At 47.4% G+C, this 24,035-nt stretch overlaps 1 protein-coding gene across 2 annotated transcripts in view; it reads left to right on the top strand.

The window, feature by feature from the left end:
- Positions 1 to 24,035, top strand: part of AZIN1 (antizyme inhibitor 1) — a 1,159,916-nt gene that overhangs the window by 602,637 nt on the left and 533,244 nt on the right. For both annotated transcript variants that reach the window (XM_069621462.1, XM_069621463.1), the window contains exon 8: positions 4,773 to 4,847. In XM_069621462.1, the coding sequence (XP_069477563.1) occupies positions 4,773 to 4,847 (75 nt within the window). The remainder of the gene's footprint in view (positions 1 to 4,772; positions 4,848 to 24,035) is intronic.

Here is a 24,035-nt window from a genome sequence, read left to right as displayed (position 1 = left end):
GGCTTTGGCCTTTACTGATCCATCATTAAAATGTGATGAATTCTTTGCCCAGTGGACAACGGCTTTGGATAACATATGTTCTAAAGCTGCACCTCTTTGACCAAGGAAGCTGAAGGAAAAATCTATGCCCTGGTTTTCTCTTGGTCTGTCCTGCCAGAGAAAAAGCTACAGAGCATTGGAATGGAAGTGGAGGAAATGTAGAACTCCAGATTGGACGTTCAAGGTTAAACTTGGTTTGAAAGAATATAAAGTGAATATTTTTAAAGCCAAATCATTATTCTTATATACGAAGATGGATGCTGTAAAAATCGCCCTAAAGAATTCTTTTCGGTTACCCGACTAGTACTACTTCCATCGAACCTTCAGTATCGCAAGCAAATGCATATTGGACTTGTTCCAATCGGGTTTCAGGCCTGGATTTGGTACAGACAGCATTAATAGTGGTTTGTGGTGAGCTTCTTCGAGTGACGGACCAAAGTGAAGTTTCCTTTCTGGTAATGTTTGACCTTTCTGCAGCCTATGACACAGTAGAAACACTGTCATGTTAAGATGGCTTAGGGAGGTAGGAAACATATTGGTACACACCATTAAATAGTTTAGGTCTCTTCATCGAACCACCACCTGCAGGAAGTGACGCTGGGAGGGTTTATCTCCAACCCACTAACTCAGGGTTGTACATTAACTCGGGGTCATCTTTATCTGCCCTGCTGCTAATGGAGTCACAAAGTCAGCTTTCAGTCGTATGCTGACAGGCGTGTGTTTATTAAGCTTGGCGATCTTGAATAGTCTTATCTCCGAATTGGGCAGTGCCTTCATGATGTTAGCAGATGAATGTCTGTGAGCTGGCTACAACTCAAAGCACAACAGAAGTGGCCTTATTCGGTCCTAAACACCTTCTTAGGGCTGACCAGTGCCTCCACCCACCGTGCTCTAGGCTGAATTTTGCCAACAAAATTAAAAACTTTGGTTGCATCTGGCAGGACAATCTGCACTGTAAAAAGGCAGGTATGGGCCAAAGTGCAGTCTGTCTTTTACTCCTTATGCTCACTGCGGCATGTCCTCTTTTGAGCCTTCTGAACACCATGCCACCTTAGCGGGCGCCCTGGTGAATTCCCAGTTGGATTACTGTAATGGCCTACGAGCAGGCATTCCACATAAACATCTGCAACGATTTCAGAGGGCGCAAAATGCAGCGGTTAGACTGGTTTTTGGAGTGGCAAAATTCTCCCCTATTTCAGCTTTACGTCGGTCGCTTCATTGGCTGGCAGTGGGGGATAGAATTGGAAATTAGGAAAAAGACTTTCAATTTCATAAAGCTCTCCAAACCCATCTCTTCAAATAAACAGAATAAATATCTCACGGTCTCTGTCTCTCTCTGTACATAGACCGTTTGCTGCTTCTTCCCTCGGGTGGTGTCGGCGTTGTTGGGTGAGCAGCCTGCCCATCATGATTGCTTCGTGGTCACGCCATCACGAGTTTTGCACGCCAGCTTTCTTGGTTTGTCACTTATGGCCTGGGGTTTGTAAGGAACTCATGGTGGCAACACTAAAGACGGACACAAGTGATCACAGTTCAAGGGTGTTCATTAAACTGTGTATGTAATTTGGAAAAACTCCTAATCTAAGATGGAAGCAAGCTACGACCATTAAATAATAAGGCAGTCCTAGTGGCGTCTTATCAAATAAAGGGGCCTATATTAAGAAAAACCTGTTGCCAATCCTTACAACTAATACAAAAAGAGTGTGAGATAGTATTCACAAGAGAGAACGAAGTGTTCACAAATTATAAGTCAGGATGTGGTTGCCGGGGGTGTCCCTTCCCCATGTTTTGAGCACAGGACAAGGCTGGACTCCTGAGCACAGCGCACTCTTGAGTTTTCCTGGCATGAGACGATAGTTCTCTTCTCAGGTATCAGGTTCTTTGATAGGCAAGTATCTTTTATACAAAAGGTGTCTTACCTATGAAGACCTGATGTGTTCAAAATTACAAACAAAAAGTTACTTTCTCATTCATTTAGGGTGATGATGGTTCACCCCTGGGTCCCCGTCTTGCGGGCTCAGGCCCCTCTCGAATGTCAGCTTCCCTCCGTCGGGTTCACTATGGCTTGTATTTAATTTTGTTGCATTTATGTCTTTGGGTGATGGCTTTTCACCCCTGGATCCCCATCGTCCGGGCTCAGATCCTTCTCAACTGTTTGCCTCCCTCCATCGGGTTCACTATGGGTTTTACTCTCGAATTTCAGCCTCCCTCTGTCGGGTTTACTATGACCTGTATTCAAAGATCCTTAAACCTTTTGTATTCACAAGTCCTAATGTCTTTTTAAACAATCCACTGTAGACATCCTCTCGTCTGGTTCACTCTTGTCTCACAATGTTCATTGGGGCATCATGCTTCGTCCCCTTCTGTCGGCATCCCTCCGCCGGGATAACTCTTTCAACCACACAGGTCATTCTCACTTTTTTTTCACTATGCAGGATTCATCTCCCTTAGCTTTTCAATTACGTGCCGGTCAAAGACTTTCGACTGTACAGAGGGTTTTGCTAGACTGCTGTATGACCACTCATCGGCTCCTTCCAGCTCTCCTACAGCCTTCTGGTTTTGGTAGTTTCCAACAGTAGGGGAATTAAGCAGAGTCTCCTGAGTGAGCACCCAAGTGGTGCCCGACCCCTCTGTAGCTGGTTTTCTCCTCAAGAGTTAAGTCATTTGATTTCCTTTTAATTACCGTTCGCAAACTTTTGTTAAACACTATGCGGTTTCTTATTGGGTCCTCTTTCGAATCACCGGCTGTGATGAACCGCTTAGCTTTTCTCGTCTTTGGAGTCCAGGACGGCACCACGGTAGCAAGCGTTTCTCCCTGTCCTGGTTCAGTGTAGGAGAGCTCTGTGTACCGTTGACATCTGCTGCAACACACGTTGGCTATTGTTCGCGGTCTTATGATTCCTTTCACAGAGGCTTTGCGGTTTGGGTCGGAAACAGCAAGGTCGCTTATCTCCTTGTTTACCCCTTCGCTTCTTGCTACCTTTCTCCTCCTCAGCTGCTGTACTTGGATAACCGCCTCGTCGTGCGGCCTGCCTGGCTCTTAGTGTGCTCTTGTGCTCCACCTTTTATCTCTGTGGGGAAGGGAAAGAGCCGTCCGGTGTGTGCGATTCTGGTCAATTGCCTGACTTTCCCTGACCCTTGTGTTGGGACATGTTGGGTAAACGGCTCTGGTGTTAGTCCTTTGTCTTGCATGTCGTGAGAAAGTGTTTGTATTGGGATGGGGGGAGGTGCAGGGGGTAGTGTTGCGGAGTATCCTACATGGTATTATGGGGGAAAAGTTGTGAAAGGGAATACAGCATATCACAGTCGGTGTCCCACTTCCACTCCCCGAGGACCCCCATCCAGGGGATCCTCCCGCACTGGTTCACCCCCAGGAACTGGATCCAATAGTCCTGGCCACCTGGATGACAGATCCCTGGGCATTGGTAAGTGAGACCACTCCTAGGTTTCTCAGTTTCTAGTGTTTACTTCTCCTGTTCAGAGCAGTTCTGAACCTCACGGGCTTCGCAGCTTGCTTAAGCCCCGCCTCCTTAAGGCCTCCCCTGCCTGCATATCTCGCCCCCCCGTACCCACCGCTCCAACCTACTTGTTGCAGTTAAAGATTTTTCTTATTATAAAATTGGCACTTGTGCCGCTCAGCTACCAATTCAAATTACCCTGTTCATAGATGGGAGAGAATTTGCTGTAAAGCTAGGAATGCAGGCTCGCAGAACAACGCAAGGGAGGAGCAGAGTACGAAGTTGAGGCTGTGGTGGGTGGCATCCTGAAACAGCGCAGTGAATACTGTAGCTTGGACGAAGGTGTATCCTTGAGCCAGGGGGTTCTGAGAAAGGAAACGCCACCACCACTGAAGACTGAAGGTACCGGCATCCTGAAGCACAGGCGCCAACCCTCCCAGCAGGACGAAACCGCTTGAAGCAACGCTACCGAAGGGCTTAGATAAGCCCATGATCTGCAAGTGCCCTACCGAGACCATACCCAGGACGGGGCTAAGAAATCTTAACAAACCGGGACAGATCCGCCCAGAAAAGCACCAAACCCCGCTGGAAGGTTAAAATAAATGTGAACCAGACCAAGGAACCCCAGGTGTATGCACGAGAGCGTTAGCCGTGAGTGCCCGGGAGGGCCCAGGAACAAATATTCTTGGACTTTAGAGTACAGAGTCATCCGGTGTAAATCTGTGTATCCATGGAGAAGGGATACATTCCTATGATTGGATGAGGACATTGTCTCTCAAAGTTCCTGTTATTAAAAACATTTTTCTTTTGAAAATATAATATTTTCAGACACAAGTCTCTTCGTACTCTGGGGTGAAGGTCCGAAACCATCCACCACTACTTACTGGGTTGAACTAACCCTTAACTGAGCTGTAGTTTAGCATCCTTCCGTCATCTTAGGTTAGAGTACCGACTGCAGTTTGTGAGACCTCCTGATGAGCACCTTTTTGTTATTTTGTAGCTTACAGAACTCGTTTTAGAAGTAGGGATTATGACAGTTTTTTCTTTACCTAAAGAAGTGGTATCGAACTATGCCTCTGTCTGCCTACTCTGTCTGACCTGCCACAGTCGCCTCTAATACTCTGTCCTGATTATGAAAATCCATCTTAAGTGCCATTGCCTAGTTTTTATATTTTCATTAGTCCATCTCTCTGCACTTGTTCAAACTACATGATTCCATGAAGAAAGTACATGATTTTGAAATGTCACTGTGTAACCAGTCTTATTTCTCTTTAGGAAGAACTTGGCTTTAAAATGAATACATTGGACATCGGTGGTGGCTTTACAGGAAGTGAATTTCAGTTGGAAGAGGTATGACCTGCAATAATCTAGTCCTATAGGATTGTGTTAATGGAATATTATCCATGTTAGATTTCACCAAAGATCCACTTGTTATTTAACGCCTCCCTTTTGTGAAGTGGTTTAAGAACTTGCTCCTGCTACCGCATATGTTCTCTATCATTTGCTTTCACAGACGTTGAGGTAGATTTTGGTCAATTGGAACATTTTTGGGATGCAGAATGGAAAATCAATGCTAGACCTGGAGTGGGAGTTTGTACGAGGTTAGGGAGAGGACTTATATCTTGAGGCAGTAGCTTTAGGGAATGATTTAACATTTATTCCTGAACTGGAATTTAGGCATGAGTTCAAGTGCCTTATATGAACAGGCTCTGATGCAACTAGTTATGCAATCTTATTGGTTGGTGGTGTGAGGTGCCAGGAACGAGACACGGACACAGGGGTTCCATAGTTTTGGTCTAAGACTTTTTAAATTAAAGTAAAAAAGGGTTTGGGAAAGGCCTTTGTCCCTGCTTTAGAGGCGTTTGCCTACTTAAAACGAAATCTAAGGATCTGTCAGTGGTCAGAATGTCCACAAAAAAGCATCCTGTGTCCAAAATACTATTCTGGCTCTCACATTCTAATGAAACAACTCTAAGGTGAAAAGGGATGTCTTTAGCCTTTAGTGGTGAATAAATGTTCAGAAAAATGAAATGCACAACTTTAACACAAAAAGCTCCGAAAGGATAGAGTTGCTGGTTCCAGAGGGTGGCGTCCTTCCCCTGGATTTCTTATTTATTTTCAGCATTGTCCGTTCCTTGACTCTATTGCTCAAAATACAACTAGAAGAAACTAACTTGGTTATTAATCTTTGTCTTGTTTAGATACCTGGTGTACTAAAGTTTTTCCTGTCCTTTTTAATTATTACAACCTTTTCCTGATGTACTTTCATCAGGACTTCTTGGCTTGCCTTTCTATTATACACTGTTCTTTGAAGGGATTGGTTCCTCTGACATATTCCACATCTGACAGGTAATCACCACAGCTGTGCTGCTTCGGAAAATTATCGGCGTCTGCGTCGATGACGTTGATACGCTGTCCTCTAGGCCCTCCATCGAGCCAACGTCACTGGATGTTATAAGTAGGATGCACGACACCCGTAGCCTCAGTTCCAATTTTCTGCAAACGTGTTCGCTTCGGAGATCTTGGCACGCCTCGGTTCTTCTGTTACTTGTATCGGTACTTCGAACTGGGTGTTTATGAAGATATCTTGTCTGTCTTCTTCTACCCCGCGGTTGGGATTCAAGAAGTGTTGGGACTGCGGTTCCAAGATGTCAATTACGGACCCGCAAGACGTCTGCCTCTGGTGCCTCAGCGAGGACCACGCCGCCGATGACTGTGACGATTGCCAGTCGTTAACGACGAAGGCCTTGCAGGAGCGGAAGAAGCTTACTGTAGGTAGGGTTTCCAAACCCTGAAAGTTGAAATCTGCTGGGCTTTCGACTGACGATTCGAGGGGCGACTCTCCACGTCATCGGCGTAAGCCAAAGGGGTCTCGGTCCCGGAGTGGTTCCCGCCATTCCTCTGCCTCCTCGAGGCACTCGCGGAAGCGCCATCACCGGTTGCCTTCCCCGTCCTCGTCTGAGGATTCCGCCATACGGCGGGTTGCTTGTCCCAACAAGCATTCCTCTCCTGCGGAATGGGATGCATTTCATACAGAGATGATGGTGATTTTCCAATCGCAGGGCTCTGTTCCGTCCCCGCCTTTGAAAGAAGCCGGCAGGGAACGTGCTAGGGCCACCGCTCGCATGCCTTCAGCGCGATCATCGGGAGCCTTCGAGGTCCCGATCAGACAAGGTGGATCCCTTTAGCCATGTCCACTCCAGGTCCCGGTCCTTGACGCCCTCGAGACCGGTGGAACCTGTGAGGTCTTCTAAGAAGACGTTGACGCCATTGGCGCAATGTCCGTCAAGGGTCTCTCTCTCGAGGCTCTGCCTCCGAGGAAGTCGTTGACGCCATCGGCGCCGAGGCCGTCGAAGGACACACTCGGGGCACCGCCCTCGAGGCCTGTGTCAAAGCCATTGGCGCCACGCTCGACGTCGACACAGATTCCGTCGAAGCCCTCAACGCCTTTTGTGGAGGCTTTACCGGAGGTACTCCGTGCATCAGTGAAAACTCTGAGGAAGGCCCTGAAGAAGTCAGTGAGGCCTGTATTTGAACCTTTTTCTGTGCCCTCATCCAGGGATTTATTCCAGCCTCTGGATTATATCTCTGAGGTGGATGAAGGGTCTGAGGAAGTTTTAGTACCTAATGAGGTTCCTGACGACCTGTTATCTGGTCATAGCCTGTTGGAAGATCTGCGTTAGTCTTTGCATGATGCCAGTGGTCTTGATACCTCCCTGGAGGTAGAGTTTGGCAGGCCTGTGCCTGGTGCGCATGCTGAATTTTCGTACAGGCGCCTCCTGTCGAGGTGGATTTTATGCAGGATGACATGACAGATATCCTTGACCATGGTCCACCCACTGACCCGGTGCTGCCATTTCATATCGCTTTACAGAGAAGGGTGGCGGCGGCTTGGACTTCTCCGGAGAGTCTCCCGGCAGTGAGCAAGTCGTTGCCGAAAGAATACCGTCCAGCCAGTAGCGACCCTTGCTACTTGACGACGCACCCCACTCCGGAGAGTTTGGTGGTGCAGGAGGCTATGGCCACGGCAAAGCAGGCGTTGTATCCTGCCATCCCTCCTGATAGGGACGACAATCGTTTTGATGGCTGGGCGAAGAAAGTGTTTTCTTCAGGGGTATGGATTTACACGCAGCCAACTCTGTGTGTGCCTTGTCACATTTCACTCAAACTCTGTGGAATTGTGTGTCTTTGGCGGCCGAAAATATTCCCGAAGGGGAGGAACAGGATTGTTTTCTTGCCCTCGTTCAGGATGGCAAGGATGCCATGTGTGAATCTGTTCAATCAGGTCTGGACATGGCAGACTGTGTCAGCCGGTCCATGGCGGCGAGCACCGTGATGCGCAGATTTGCATGGTTGCAGAAGTCTGGGTTTGCTCCTGACGTATAAGCCTGGTTTCTCAACATGCCCTTTGATGGTGTCCATCTTTTTGGCAGCAAGGCTGACGAGAGCCTTGAGAGGTTGCAGACCTCAAAGGCTGCAGCGAAATCGTTGAGCGCTGCAGTCTGCCATCCTCTGCCTTTTCGTCCTAGGGGACAGCAATGGAGGGGAGGTTCCTTTCGATTAGTCTTTTGGTAGATCGAGGGGAGCGGCCAGTCAAAGGGGCCAACGTAGGAGTACCAGAGGTGGAAAACGGGGTACTCGAGGTGCCAAGGCTGCTCGGGCAGTTGCCTCTTTGCCCTCAGGCATTGCTGGAGTCGCTTCAGCTCAGTCATGAGGCCATGTCCCATGGTTCGCCGGTTGGGGGGGATGGCTGGCGTAGCATCTTGTAGAATGGCGTGCATTTATTTCAGATGTGTGGGTTCTGGAGATCATAGCCCATGGCTACTGTCTTCCTTTCCGGCAGAGGCCTCACGACAATCCATCAGGGAATCTGTTTGAAGAGTCTGGATCTTCTCCTTGGGCAGGAAATCAAATCCCTGCTGGAGAAAGGCGCCATAGAACTGGTGCCTTTAGCGGAGAGGAACAAGGGATGGTATTCCCCATATTTTTTGATCCTGAAAAAAGACTGGGGAGTGAGACCCATCATGGACTTGCGTGGTTTGAACAAGCTCCTCAGGAAGGACAAGTTCAAGATGGTTACTCTCTCTCAAGTCCTTCAGACCCTTCAACTTCAGGACTGGTTGGTGTCTCTCGACCTCAAGGATGCTTACTTTCATGTGCTGATTCATCCCAAGCACAAGAAGTACCTGAGGTTCGCGGTTGGCGACTCGCACTTTGTTTCGGGTCCTGCCGTTCGGATTGACCTCCGGCCGAGGGTCTTCACCAAGCTCATGGTGGTGGTGGTGGCAGTGTATCTCAGGAAAGGGGGATTCAAGTCTACCCCTACCTGGACGATTGGTTGATCAGGGCGCGCTCTCCCGAGCAAGTCCTGGATCATCTGTCAGTCACCTGCCACTCCCTTCACGGCTGGGCTTCTCCCTCAACTTAAATAAGTCCCACTTGACACCTACCCAGCAGCTCCAGTACATCGGAGCAGTGCTCGACACATCCCTGGGGCTGCGTTTTCCTCCCCAGGTGAGGGCTCATCACATTCTGCAGATGGTTAACAAGTTTCAACATGCCCAGAGTCTCCCGGCGTTCGAGTTCTTGAGGTTGCTCGGCCTCATGGCATCCTGCATTCTCCTGGTGCTAGAGGCCAGGCTGCGGATGAGATCTCTGCAGTGGGCTCTCAAGATGCATTGGTCACAGTCCTCCGGCAGTATGCCAGATCCCGTTCAGGTGCCGCCCAGGATCTTCTGTGGTGGGCCGTCGAAGGCAATCTGATGATTGGGCCGGGGTCCATTTTGGCTACCCTGGCCGGAGGTGACGATCGTGACGGACGCATCCCTCACAAAATGGGGAGCTCATGCCGACTAGTTGACAGTCAACAGTCGTTGGTCTCTGTCGGAGTCCAAACCCCATATCAATCTGTTGGAGCTGAGGGCCGTCAGGCTAGCCCTGAAGGCTTTTCTGCCATCTGTGTGGGGGATGACTGTCCCGATTCTGACGGACAATACAGTGGCCATGCACCACCTCATCAAAAGGGGGGGGGGCAGGATGTCTCCCTCTGTGCAGAGAGGCTATGCAGCTCTGGTTCTGGGCCATCCAGCAGGAAATTTCGATCTCAGCAGTTCATCTGGCCGGAGACGAAAACGCAGCGGCGGACGCTCTAAGCAGGCAGAGCAGTCTCTCATGAGTGGGAGCTGGCTCAGGAGATTCTCCTGGAGATCTTTGCCCTTTGGGGGACCCCACAAGTGGATCTCTTCACCACCGGTGTCAACCGGAAGTGCGAAAGAGTCTGCTCGCGAGAATGTCCTCCAAAAGGAGCCTTAGGGGATGCGTTCGTAGTGGTGTGCTCCTTCCCACTGCTGTATGTGTTTCCTCCAGTTCCCGTCATGCCGCAAGTGCTGCGTAGGTTAGGGAGGTTTGGTTTCCGAATGATCCTCATTGCTCCGGCATGGGCCAGGAGAACGTGGTACCCGGACCTTCTCGACCTGTCCAGCTGCCCTCCCCGCAGTCTTCCCTACCGAGGCGATCTGCTCTCACGGGAGGGGAGGTTCATGTTCTCCATCCAGAGGTTAAGTCCCTCAACCTTCATGCTTGGCTTCTGAAAGGTTGAGGTATAAGGATTGAGACCTCCCTGAAGACGTGATGGAGATGTTGCTTTCGGCCAGAAGGCCTGCAGCGAATTCCCTGTACCGTTGCCGTTGGAGAAAGTTCAGCGACTGGTGCAGGGTTAAGAATGTGGATCCTTTTTCATGTGCCATTCCTGTGGTTCTGTCTTTTTTGCTTTCGTTGGCCCACAAGGGCCTGCAAATGGGTACCGTTAAGGGTTACCTGGCGGCGCTGTCTATATTTAAGCGCTCGTCTGAGGAGTGTTCTTATTTTAAAATGTATTTGATTTCTCAGTTTCTGAAAGGGCTCACTAATGTGTTACCACCGTCACCTTTCCAGGTTCCCAGTTGGGATTTGAACCTGGTTCTAAAATTCCTAATGGGAGCTCCGTTAGAGCCTTTACATTCTTGTCCTTTGAGACTGTTGACCTTGAAAACTGTATTTTTATTTGCTGTCACTTCCGCTCGCAGAGTGAGTGAGTTGCAGGCACTTTCCGTTAAGCCACCCTTCAGTGTTCCATAAGGACAGGTTTGTCCTTAGGGTTCGTCCTTTTTTTCTTCCGAAAGTTGTGTCGGAATTTCATTTAAGACAGAAGGTCATTCTTCCGGCGTTCTATCCTCTTCTGCATCCTGGTAAGGAAGAGGTGAGGCTCCATAGGTTGGATCCTAGGAGAGCTTTAAGTTTCTACATCTCACGCATGTCCCGGGTCAGAGTGTACGATCAGCTCTTTGTAGGATATGCTGGAAGACGTTTGGGACTAGCTGTTACTAAACAGACTTTGTCTAGATCGATCATCTTGACAATTTCTGAATGTTACCGCTTGGCGGGTAAGGACCATCCGGTAGGCTTACGGGCCCATTCTACTAGGGGTGTGGCTGCCTCTACTGCCCTGCAGAGGGGTGTTCCCATTCGTAACATTTGTGAAGCAGCCACATGGGCCTCTGTCCATACTTTTGTAAAACACTACTCCCTGGATTCTATCCATGGGCAAGATTTGGCCTATGGCAAGGCGGTCCTCTATTCTGCAATTTTAATTGGGCATTCTAAAATTCTAAATTGTTTTCCTACCTCCTTACGTTGGTACTGCTTTGTGAGTCTGTCATAGATGTGGAATACGTCGGCGGAACATCCCATCAAAAGAACGTTACCAGGTAAGAAAGTAACTTGTTCATCTTGACCATGGCTGGTATACCTTCCTGCTCAGGCTTTTGCACACACACATGCTTATAACTTGTATCCACCTGGTGTACTCTCCTGCCAGGGCTTATTCTGGCATGTGCTTTGCTCTCATCTCCAGGTTTGATAGTTCACATGTTCTACTCTTCCATCTGCCTATTATATTATTCCACCTGGGCTTTTCTTATCTGCCTTTTGTATAGATTCACACACCTGAAAGTTGCTTATTGTGGTTTCATTTCTCCTTTAAAGGGATTCTTATTAGCTTGCTTGCTTTCATGTGGGGTGCAATGATTCCACTTTTCTCTGGATGAAACGGCAGTCCACAGTTCCTTCTCTTCTGCCACACATCCTGCAGCAATGTCCTCCAGGGAGGGCCGTCTCTCACACTGCCTGAGTCTTTCCTTGCTTTTATACTGGCTCTGACCAATAGGGTTTTGGGGAAGACAAGACTGCTGTATGTTGTTGATATAGGTCATCCTTATTCTTCCATTCATCTCCCTCGTCACAGTTCTGATCTTATTATTCCCTTGTGAGTCATTGGGGATCTTCCTCGTCAAAGTGCTGGAAAGTGACCTTCATTCTGGATACTCCTATTCTTCCTTGTCTCAGTACGTTTTAGGGGAATGGTAGGATAAGTACAACCCATGAGTTCATAGTTCATTAGGGAAGGTGTAGTTCTTAGGAATGTAATAAGGGGGTGTAAGGGCCATTGACTGGCGCGGATACTGCGTTCCATAGAGCGAGCCCACTGTACTCCCATGGGGGTTGTCTTCCCCCGATCTAGTCCTCATTCGGGCATCATCCCTATGGTTGGGGATCAGGTAGCGGCTGCCCTTCCCAGGCCACATGGGGAGAGATTTGCCCCAGGGAGACAGTGGTGAAATCACTATATTCATCACAGTGGGTACTAATGCTTATTTGATATCCAGAAGTATGAATAAGCAAGAGCCTCAGACCTTGCAGGCACATCGCATTACTCCTGGATAAATGCTTATTTCGAGTGAATTTTTCTGGAATCTTGGTCTTGTGTTGTATGATACAAATCACTTGTTAGGCAAGATTGTGTGCAGTATTCTTTGGAAGACTACAACATCCTTGACCTCCTGGCAATAGAAGTCAAACCTTTGGTATAAGGCTGTACTGCACAGGTTGGTCGTGTGGCTGAGCAGCAAGGCTTATCTCAAGAGGGGTTAGTGTGAGCAATAGGGTTGTAACACTGTTTCACAGTGACAGTTATTCAAATAAACGGTTACACTCAATGTTTCTTGATTAAACAATTAATTCATTTAAGTCAGTTATATTAGCCTTCTAGCGAAGGAGCAAAACTGGAACAATTATAATACACTTCAAAACATACTCTGTTTCTCTAAATCCGATGCTACCCATTGGGGATGGAACACAGATGCCTCCTACACCCTCAGGTGATTTAAATAGCTAGGACACTGGACATTGATTTATCACTGGTACATATAGAGTAATGCTGAGTTTGGTGCAAAGGTTAGATTAGGGAATAAAACTAAGGTTAACAAATAATTCATAAACGGGTAAGTACTTTTTAAACCTGCCAAGTAGATGTAACCCTTTCATGGTGGGTGGGCGGGTAAGGTAAAGGCTCTAGGGGAGCTGAAGATCTTATTTGCAGGTAAGTAAAAATATTGCACAATGTTTTTAGACCAGTTTGTAGAAATAAAATCCCTTGAAGGGCCACAAGCTGTGAGGCTTGTGAGGGGCAAAGCGGTTAGCAACTCTGCAAGGGCAACCAAGACAAGTCTCAACAGAAAGCAACTAAGGCTATGCAACAAGAGGTAAGTCCTTAACTTTACAGTACCTTTGGGTGGGAGAAATTGATCCGGATGGTTTCTGTTCCTGTACAGCTCTGCAAATCCTGGTGTTCCTGGGCCTCAGTCGTGGGGACAAGATGGAGGACGTCGGGGGACTCCTGCGCTGCAATGGAAGGTCAGCAGCCTCAATGGGCAAACTTCAATTCAGTGGCACTTAGCGGTTTCAGCCCCTCGCGCCTGACAGCACATAGCAACACCACGGTTCTCGGATACCACTTCAGAATTTCCTCGCAGCTGGGGTCCAGCACTCTATTGAGGTGGCTCAGGCTTGGTCAGTCCTGCTTCAGGGAAGTCCAAAGGATCTTCCTTGTGCTCAGGTCCATCTTAAAAATGATTCACTGGGTTTGGTGTTCCTCTCCCTGGCACTTGTGTTCCAGCAGCAGTGGAAGTACAGCCAGCTCCGAGAGGATGTCCAAACGAGTTCACTTTGGGTTTGATTGGTCCCACCAACCCAAGGGGAGAAGTCATCCTTGAAGGGCTTCTCTATTCGAAATGAATTTGGAGCTTCAGCACAGCAGCAGGGCTTCACCGGGCAAACAAACGGTCCAGGAGTTGCAGCAGGCGCCTCTTCCAAGTTCTTCTTTGGATTCCTTCGTCCAGTGGTCGACTCTGCCTTCCAAGCCAAAAAGCCTCACCTTTTATGTAGGTTTATCCAATTCATTCCAGCCTAGCTGTCACTCACACAGCAGGGTGGCTGTTCTCCGAGGACAGCCAGCAGGCCAAGCACCTCTGGGTGCATTCCTGTAACCAAGGGGATTAAGCACACAGAGTTTCAGGTACCTCCCTCACTTCCTGCCTGTTAGGGAGAATTCTCTGTTTAGGCTGAATTTCCTAACCTAGTGAGTCCCCCAGCAGCTTTGCTGGATTTTTGGGGTTTATTTTTTTCTCCTGCCAAGAGTGAGACTTTTACCCTCACTTTTGGGCATGATTTGAGTGTTTCTTTGACTCTAGATATGTTTAATGGGCTATGGGGTCTTTTACTCCATAGGGCCTCATGTGTTTTTATGATGTTACACAGCACCCTCAGTGCAGTAACACAGGTGTCATATCGACCCCCCAATATAGACTCCATACCCTGGGACTGACTACTGTCTCCCAGGGCATGTAAAGTCACCATTGACTTTACTAGTCTCAAATTCTGAACAGAACCAGTACAAACCATTAGATTGTGGACGTACTGGCCGGGGCAATTCGATTGCCCCGGGGTCTGTTAGTCGAGGGGGCACCTCTCCGTCCCCCCTGATCAAGTTTTGGCTTGTGGCAGTGGATACTACTTTTTATATTCGACCGCAAATATATATCTATGGGATTTCCCATTGTTCGAGGCTACCAACTTTAATTATTTAATTCCTATAGCCTCGAACATACCACCGGTTTATTTATTTAATATTAATTCTCCGGTTGGTATTTTTTGCCAGAACTCGGTTCTAAAATGGCGTTTGTGTTCGCTTCTGTGACTCCAACCCAAGTTGAGCTCTTTGTTCCACTTTTTGGCGGGCTTCTCCACAGAAGCCCTCCAAAGTGGTGCCACTCTGTCTGGGGTACTTAGGAGGGGTGGAGGGGAATTTAGGCACCCTGGACTGAGTTGCCTAGGCAACTGAAGTCGCACTCCGTCCTGATTGGCCCAAGTGGTGAGCCGGCCGGCTCACCACTTAGCATGTTTGAGTGACGGCTAGGCTGAGTGAATGGGGGTTTTCTGCATAAAAGCAGGGCTTTGTGGACTGGAACTTTAGAAGTCGCCACAGGACCTAAGAATCCGACGAGGGAGAAGCTGAGCCGACCTGCTACGACGACACCAGTGGAGCCCTGCTGAACAGTCTCGCCACTTTTCCCAATGACATAGGAGATCTCCAGCCCGGAGAGTCTTCTTCCTTCGACTGGTGGGGATAACAGTCTGCTTCCTTTTTCGCTTCCTAGAGCATCTCGTGGCCGCCTTGCCTGTGCCAAGCACCCCGGCAACCGGGTTACCACGTTTTACCACTACCGTGAATCAAAGGGTATTGACTTTAACCGGAAAACTCCGCGGCTGGTTTCTTCCCTGGCAGTGCAACGACCTTCATCTTTCCTCTACGTCGAGATCTTCTCTTCCTCTGGACGACGCTGCAACTTGCACCTGCTGCCAGGAACAACTGCCCCCGCTGGAGGATCCTTTCCACATAAGGTACTGTGTTCCGCCTGGCTTCCCTTGCAACCGACTGTACGGGGCAGATTTAGCCCCCGGCTTTGAAACCTGGATTAGCCTGGGTCACCCTGGCTAAACTTTTCTGAGCCTAACTAAAACCTTTCTGAACTCCCTGCAAGACTTTTTAAGCCTGTTGTCATTTTGTCATCTTGTGTGCATTTGTGCCCTGCTCTCTCCAAGAGTGGGCCTGGCCTATGGACTTTGGCCCGCAAGTAACTTTTGACTTTCCTGCCTTTTTTAAGAGTTCCTAAAAATTAGTGTGGTGTATTTTCCTACATTCTGCCTTTTCCCCTCCCTTTTTCGTTAACTTATTGGAGTGCCATCTATAGTTAAGCGCTCACCTCTGTCTGGAAATAAGTGGTGTTAACTAAGACTTGTCTGATAAGGAATAAGGGATGTATATATAACAATAGTAACTGTGTTGAGTGATTTACCATAATAGTGCTGGAGTGTTTCAATCAGTGTGTTTTTAAATAATTATATACCTTGATACCAAAGCTCTGGTCAGTGTTTGCTTGTGCGATGGTATCGGAGTGCCTATTGTGTATACTTTGCATACTGCCTAACTCTCTTGAGGGAAGTCTGACTGCTCAGCCACAGCTACCAGGTAAATCTGGGTGGTGCAGACTGCTACCAAGTGGTCTTACTGCCAACACATGTAGTCCTAAATCTTTTGCAGTGGTCCCCAAGGGAACTGCACAGGTTTCTGCCTAACACTGCCCCTGCCAGACATACTGGAGCCAGAGGCGGGCTTCACTCGTGAATCCAGCCAAAGACAAAACGAACAAAGGGACCAAACCTGGTTTGGCGCGCAAAGTATATCTCAAGAAGGACCTTTCCAACAAAAAATGTCAAACAGAAGACTGGGGCCATTTTGACAAAATGGGCACCTATGGGTGCCCTACTCCAGCCGCGAACGCAGCCAGTGGTAGTAAAACGTAAACCACTGCCACCAGCCATTAATTGTAGAAAGGGTAACATAAAAAATGTTGCATGAGAAACTAGACAAGGGAGATACTAAGTAACCCCTCCAGCACCCTATGGTAAGATGGGGTCTGCTGGGTCTAGGAAGTTAAAAATGTAAGTAGTCAAATTCGCTCCACTGCTCTTGGAAACAGTAGTTTCACTACGAGAAGGCATTTAAACCTTGGGGAAATCGGAGACTTCCCTGTGCCACAGCACTGAAGGCGGACAACTTGGTAAAGAGTTTTCAAAATTAGCCATTTTATTAAATAAAAAGGTTGGATAAACGCCTCACTAACCTACCCTGGCGAGGACTTCCCTGCATAAACTTAACAAAACTTTAAAAAAAGGATATCTGTCCTTTACACTTGTACGTTTAATAAAGCAATAAGGAAATTCATGGCAGTTCAATTCAACAAATATATATAGCATGCAATTAGATTAACAATATGTCCATAGTCTCTTCTCATAACTTGGGTGAATTCCCCTTCCCCAGATCTGAGCAAGGTTTTGAGTCTTATTTGTACATATACACTTCAATCTTAATGTATTAAAAGATCTAGGGTATGGTTTTATGGTATTTATTTTTCAGCATTTTACAACTGTATTTATCCATATTTATTTTTGGGCCTTTTTCTGTATTTATCCACACTTATTTTTTGTCATAATAAAGAAATCATTCACAACCAGTATTTTTCTGCACTTATTCTAATAAATGCATTTATTAAAGCACACATGCAGCCCTAAAGGAAAGAAATGCTAGCTCCATTTTATTCTATAACAAACAGTCGTTCCTGTGACTGCTGCTGCCTTAAGATATAGGCTGTCAGCAATTTGAAGAACTTTGAAGATGTTTATATGCAACTTTTACACTCTCCATGCTGCCAATCTGCAATGTGATTGGCCTGTAATATGAGTGGCAACATAGAGAACCAGACAGACATGCTTTTCCATTTTATTTCTCAATTTTTATAAATACATACACAGAAATTAGATTGATTTCCATATGTATTTGTGTACTGATCAATAAAACTGGAACCCTTACACATGTGTGTGGACATTCCTTTGTGGGGGCTTGGGGATTTTCTGTACCACTCAGCTCCCTTGAGTGTCAACCTTTGTTGCTCTTCCGCTTCTAGCATTTGTGAACCTTGGCTGGGGTGCCTGTGCCTCTACCCCAACCATACAGTGGGTATTATCAAATGCCCCCTCCAGTCTTTACAGTCATACATTTACGAAGTGGGCTGGGACTGTCTGATCCCCATTCACATACTGGTGCCAGTGTGTCTAGTGTGCATGCATGAGACCACCCCACAGTGGTCCCTGATTGGAGCACTGCTGGTGTGCAGATCCTGTCTATTGGGGGCTGAGTTTGATCATTCACCTGATTTTAGCACATAAGTCTGCTGCCGTTCCAGCAGATCAAAAGAGGAGTCAACTATGCTGTGTTGATGTGCTGACAGGACGAATCCTGAAGAGGCTTGTCGACCATTCTTGTTGCTGTCCCAGTGAAGTCCTGCTGGACTAGTTTTATCTCCGAAGACCATTGCTGGTGCTTCGACCATTTGGACTGCTGGGTCCAACCAGTCCTGACACCTTCTCCCGAGCCTGTAGCCTTCAGTTCAGAAGTGTCCCTGGACCACCCAGTGAGCTGACCAGTTCCATTTTGGGCTACTCTGCTAGAAGCATTGTACTGTTGCAATTTTTGCCAGGAACTTCAGTGGTCTCCAGCTCCCTACAAGTCGCCTTCCTTCCATGTTTCTGCATCCCAGCATCGACCGGCCCTGTTCTGGACCGGTTCTGGAAGGCTTCCTTTGCTTGCAACTGCTATGACACATGCTGTCTCCATGTGCTGTGACTGTCGGTGGAACGGCCTACACACGTCTGGTAGAGTGTCCTGAAGTGTCCTGCATCAGTGCCTGCTGTATTTCCTCTGGAAACCGTTGCCTCAGATCCCAGACCCTACCAGAAACTTACTTGCACCCGGAGCTGCTGAGTATCTTCTGGTTTTAGCAGTGGGAAAACCTACCACCAGCGGCTCTCATTCGACCTGCCCAGTACTTTGGGGGAAAAACAGAGTAAGGGCGACAAGTAGTCGTAATCTTTAGGAGTGCCCCCATCTCCTCCATTATTAAGTTTGTGAAGATTTATATTCCATTCCAAAGCTTTTTAAATGTTTGTTGAAAAAGTTTCGCTAGAAGCTAGGAAAAGTATTTTACTTCACTGTAAATCCCTTTTGAAAGACTTCTGGAACAATCTCCACACCCACAGGAAAACTTTCTAATTTTGTCCCCTCTTCTACTTTGTGAACGTTTGGGCACAAGGCCCCATTCAACTTAGGGTTGGCCTGATAAAGTGAGGGCTCCTATTCCTGTGGTTATGCAATTACTTAATTACTTCCCTTCCATTTCAGGTATTGGTGAAATCGTATGCACTGTATTAACTAACTGTGACTGTATATGTTTTATATGTAGTGGTGTTTGATATTAGCTGCTTGATTAGTTTTCATAGTGTGTTTTGGGCCTATTATGAATATAGTATTTTTGTAATTACTTTCTAAGTAGACACGTTGTGTATTTCACTGTGGGGACTCATTGTTGACCCCTCCACTGACTTGCCTCTCCTAAAACTTAGCCTTGACCACTCTCCAGGCTTACCTTGATTGGGTTTGGATAAACTCTGGGTCCCCCTGTTCACTATAACTAGGGTGGTCTCCTAAAATCTGTCCACTAGGCCAGATTTTAGAAATCCATCTCAACAGTGGTGACCATCTGTTCTAGGGCCTTCCACATATCATAGGGTTGAGTTGTGTCTTTAGGACAATGTATAATATCGTGTTCATTTATCTGCTTGCTAATTTTTATGGTTCCATGGTTCTTGCATTTCCCCTGTTATTTTATGTTGGGTGCTCACCTCTGGTAGAAGGCCTGCATATAGACATTGGAATTAGGAGAGTCCGCCTTGAGACTTTACTGTTTTTATAAATATGCTTGGTCTATTTTAATACTCTGTAGTATTACCATAGTGCTTATTAGACCTGTTGTTTTTTTTTTTTTATTTCCTTGTTACTCAGGTTAAATATACATATTTTCAATATATTAGTGTGGATGAATGTTTAGCCTTATCGCACTGTCATGTCGCCTACATTAAGGCTTGGCTTACCGGTGTATTAAGGTCAGTGTTTGTAGCATCCTCAACAGAGGGTGGTAAAGGCTTTTATGTTGTCATGCAAAACACATTCGTTTAGGCCCTGAAAGGTGTTCAAAAAACACATTCGAATGGATTGTGTACTTCCATGTATGCCTCATATTTTGATAGATATCCTTCCAGCTTCAGCTGCTTCACAAAAATGTCTTCGGCATAAGTCACTGTGCATCGATGCGGTCGACTCGATGTACCTCGGGGGGGCTTCAGTTTCATTTTTCCGCAAGAGCTAACACTTCGAGAAGTACGGCACGCTTCGGTTCTTGTCAGAACTGCAATCGAGTATGACGACTGTCTCAAAACCCATCAACCCGAACACTGGGTTAAAATAAAATGTCAAATGAGCGACTGCATCGCCAAGATGTCACTCATGCATCCTCACAAAGTGTCTGTGTGGGGCCTTGGCGTGGAGCATAGAACGGCGGACTGTGAGGCATGTCAGTCCATGATTGGTCAGGCTCTGAAAGAGCGTAAAGGGAAATTAGCAGTGGATAGGCCCCCCAACTAAATCCCCCTCGGCTCTGTCGAAGAAACAATCGTCAAATGAGCCGAGAGATGTCTCTCTTAAAAGGAAAAGATAGAAGAAACGTTCACGCTCCAGGAGCGAGTCGCACCAGTCTTCGTCCTTATTGAGGAAATGGAAGAAAAGGCGTTGTAGATCGCCTTCTACTTCTTCCTCTTCAGAATCTCTCGAGAAAAGTATATCCTGTCCAACCAAATCCTCCACTCCAGCTCAGTGGGAGGATATCATGGAAGCAATGCTAAACATATTCGAGAAGGAGGCCCAACCATCTTGAAACAGAGAAAAAAGCCATGCTGCTGTTGAAAGCCAACCAAGAGCGAGCTAAGGTCAAAGCCTGTACACCCTCTAGCCCGGGGTGCTGACCGGAAACCCCTCGACAACCGTTGAGGTCGTGACACCGCGAAAAACCTTCGAAGACACTATAGAGTCAAGGGTCAAGCTCTTCGAAGTTTCCTTCAACCCCTAAATCAATGCATAAATCGTTGAAGTCATTGACTCCATTAGCGTTGAGACTATCAACGCCACCTGCACCAGGGCCATCAACGCCATTACCGTTGAAGCCATCGACACCATTGATGCCTTTGCACTCAAAAACACCCTGAAAAACACCAGTAATGTGTAGAAAAATTATAAAAACCTTTGCCAAGGAAGGATTATTTGACGGGAAGGATTTTTTCATATCTTTAACCTCGGTTTATGACCATCATGAGCCGTCGGACCAGGACACACTCCATTTTGGTTTGGAGTTTGAAACTTTAAATGTTCCAGATGCTCTTATCTCAGAACAGTCTAGGCTAAAAGATGAATATGAATAGCTTCAGACCGCTAGTGGGATTGACACATCACCTGAGCTTGAGTTTGGCAAGCCAGATCCACACATCATGCTGATGCCTCTTATAGACAACTTATGAATAGGGTTATTGATTTCCTGGGATGGGGCAGACCTGCACCACCATTCTAGCACGACGATCTAACAGACATTCTGGACAAAGGTCCACAGAAGGATCCTGTACTTCATTTTCATGTTACCCTCCAAAAAAGGGTTATCACAAATAGGGAGGTTCCTGAATGTAGTCCGGCGGTTAATAAGAACCTAACTAAAAAATGTAGGCCTTCAAATAGCGATCCTAGCTATTTGTCCACCCAACACCAGAGCTCCAGGTGTTTCAAGCAGTGTCGTCAAATTCTAAACAAGCTGCATGCCCCACCATCCCATCCGACAAAAGCGTTTCAACGCTTGGGTTAGAAAGGTTACTCTTACATTCCGTCCCCTTTCCCCCATACTGTATGGCCGTCCCTCCTAGGGATGGTAGACGGAAACGTTTTCACCAGAAAATAAATCTTCCAGTTTAAATCTAGAGGTGCGCGGGTGTGCGTCCTTCGGAGCATGCGCTCTCCTAACTCAGCCCACCGGCGCCACTCTTCAGTCCTCTTTTCCGCATCGCCAGGATGGGACCGCTTTTACCAGCGCTCCTGGGTTTGGCTTCGGCCTTGTAATTCCACGCGCTCTTCCCCGGATAATGTCTTTTTTTCCTCTTAATCTTTAAACAAGTACTCGGTCCTCTGGCACCACGCTCCTCCCCGCCGCATGTCGATGTCCTTGGGCTTCACCAGGTGTCCATCCAGCGAGGGGCTCTTCCCCACATCTGACCCCCACACTCTGCATCTGCTGCCTTGGCCTCGACCACGGCTAGGAGGGCTGTACTGCATGCAACATCCTTATACCGAGAGCTATGAAGAACAGGTTAGCAAGGTCGAGGGAGTTCTTCGAGAAGTCGCCACCAGAGGACTTAAATAACTTCATCTAGCGCAAGTCAAGGCCCAAGGCAGGGCTACTCTTTTCCATCGCACTTCACAGGGACAATTACTTTCCTAGGAAACATCTGAGCGGGTGGGACCATTCCTGTTCCCGCACCAGCGCAGCTTCCCGAGGCTCATTCGGCTACCGGCCGCCAGGCGAAGGGGTCGCTAGATCCTTCCGGAGACGGTGCTGAGTGACCAGTGTTCTTTTACCGGTTGTCCACTCGAGGGGCTACACTCTACTACCGGACAAATGTCTGAGGGGGTGCTTGTATGCAACACTTCCGGCGTCTCAGCCAAGGGCACTACGCCTACCAGGTCCTGTCCTTAGTTGCAGGGTAAGTCTCAGGTTCCACCGCTAAGAGTTCAGGAGGATGCCGGTCCCAGCGAGCCAGGCACCACGACGCATGCATGTGGCATGCAGCTCAATAAGATGGCCATCGCGCCAGACAAGATGGCCGCTCGTCCGACACCATCCCCGTTGGGGAGAGCAGGTAGGAGATGGGGTTCAGGTGGGACTGGTCTTCACCAGGTACGTGGCCTACAGCTTATCCTTCAGTGTCACCGGGCCGATGCCCTCTGCAACCAGCAAGACAGAGAATGCACAGGCCCCAGTAGCCACCCACTACTCCATTAATACCACCTTGCCACCCCACCAGCCTCTGAGGACAGGTTTTTTGAGAAGTGCCTCACGCTGATGAGATCCACTCAGATGGGCTCCATCCTTCGGGATGTGATCAGGGACATGCTACCTCCAGTCCCTCCGCCAGCACCCATAGTCCTTCCTCCTATGGCTCTGATGCCTCAGGCCTCTGCGCAGCCCTAGTTGCCCACGCTGGGTCCTTCGATTGGAGAGCCCACGCCAACAATCTGACAATCAGTGGTTGTTGGTTTGGTATTACCCAAATTGACTTTTTGTCCTAATTATAGTGGTCCTAATTGACCTGCACAGTTGACCTTGATTTTATTTTAGTTATTTTATACATGTATTGGGTTGGTTTCGGATTATAAATAATATAAAAGGATTGGGTGGGGGTTGCATTGGATTTTGGATTGGGTGGGTGGTTGCGGGGGGTTTCCCCCCACATATATGTCCTAATTAATCTTTTAAATTAGGTCAATTCTCCCGAGGTCAATTGTGAAAAGGTCAATTAGTATACATCCATTGGTCTCCATCAGAGTCCAAACTACACATCAATCTTTTAGAGCTTAGGGCGATGAGACCAGCGCTGAAGGCCTTTCTGCCCTCTGTACGGGGAGAAGGAATGTCCTGATAATGACGGATAACGCCATGGCCATGTACGACCTCAACAAAAGAGGAGGCGTAGCTTCACTGCTACTTTGCAGAAAGGTGTTGCAGCTCTGGATCTGGGCAATTTAAGAAGGAATCTCCCGATCAGCTGTTCACCAAGCCAGAGAGGAGAACACATCAGCGGATGCTCTGAGCAGGCAGCGAACAGTCGCCCATGAGTGGCAACTAGCTCCGGAAGTACTTCAAGAGATCTTCACTGTTAGGCATAATTGTGTGCAGTACTCGTTGGGAAACTACAGCAACCTTGATCTCCTGGTGATAGGAACCAAACCTTTGGTTTACGTCTGTACTACACAGGTTGGTAGTGTGGATGAGCAGCCAGGCTGATCTCAAGAGGGGTCAATGTGAGCAGTAGGGCTTTTACAGAGATTCACAGTGACAAGTTTTCAAACAAACTTACACTGAAGGTTTCTTGATAAACAATTATTAATTTAACAGTCAGTTCAATAAGCCTTCTTCAGAAGGGCGCAATATATTAGCAACACACAAATACACTTCAAAATGCACTCTTAGTTTCTCTAAATCAGCAAGTACCCATTCGGGATGGAACACAGATGTTTCGTACACCCTGAGGTGACTTAAATAACTAGGACACTGTAGGCATTAATATATCACTGGTACATTTAGAGCAATAATGAGTTGGTGTCAAAGAAAGGGGGGTTTAAGAATAATACAAAGGTCAAACAAATATTCTGAAGCTGGTAAGTACTTTTTAACCCCCAATGCAAAGTAAATTAACCCTTTCCTGGAGGAAAGGTAAACCACAATGTCAGAGGTAATAAGTCTTTCAGGTTGCCAGGCCAGCCAATGTCAATTGAGCAAAAGTCTATGTGAACGGAAGCACTTCTTGTAGGTAAGTAAAAGTCTTGCACAATGTTTTATAAGTGTTTGTAGAAATATAGAATCACAGAAGGGCCACAAGCTGGGAGACTTGTGAAAG

This window comes from Ambystoma mexicanum, chromosome 5q, assembly GCF_040938575.1.
Source record: "Ambystoma mexicanum isolate Mex_15411 chromosome 5q, UKY_AmexF1_1, whole genome shotgun sequence".
Classification (NCBI taxonomy): domain Eukaryota; kingdom Metazoa; phylum Chordata; class Amphibia; order Caudata; family Ambystomatidae; genus Ambystoma; species Ambystoma mexicanum.
The sequence above is the reverse complement of the archived record's forward strand: the minus strand, read 5'-3'. Positions and strand labels throughout refer to the sequence as shown.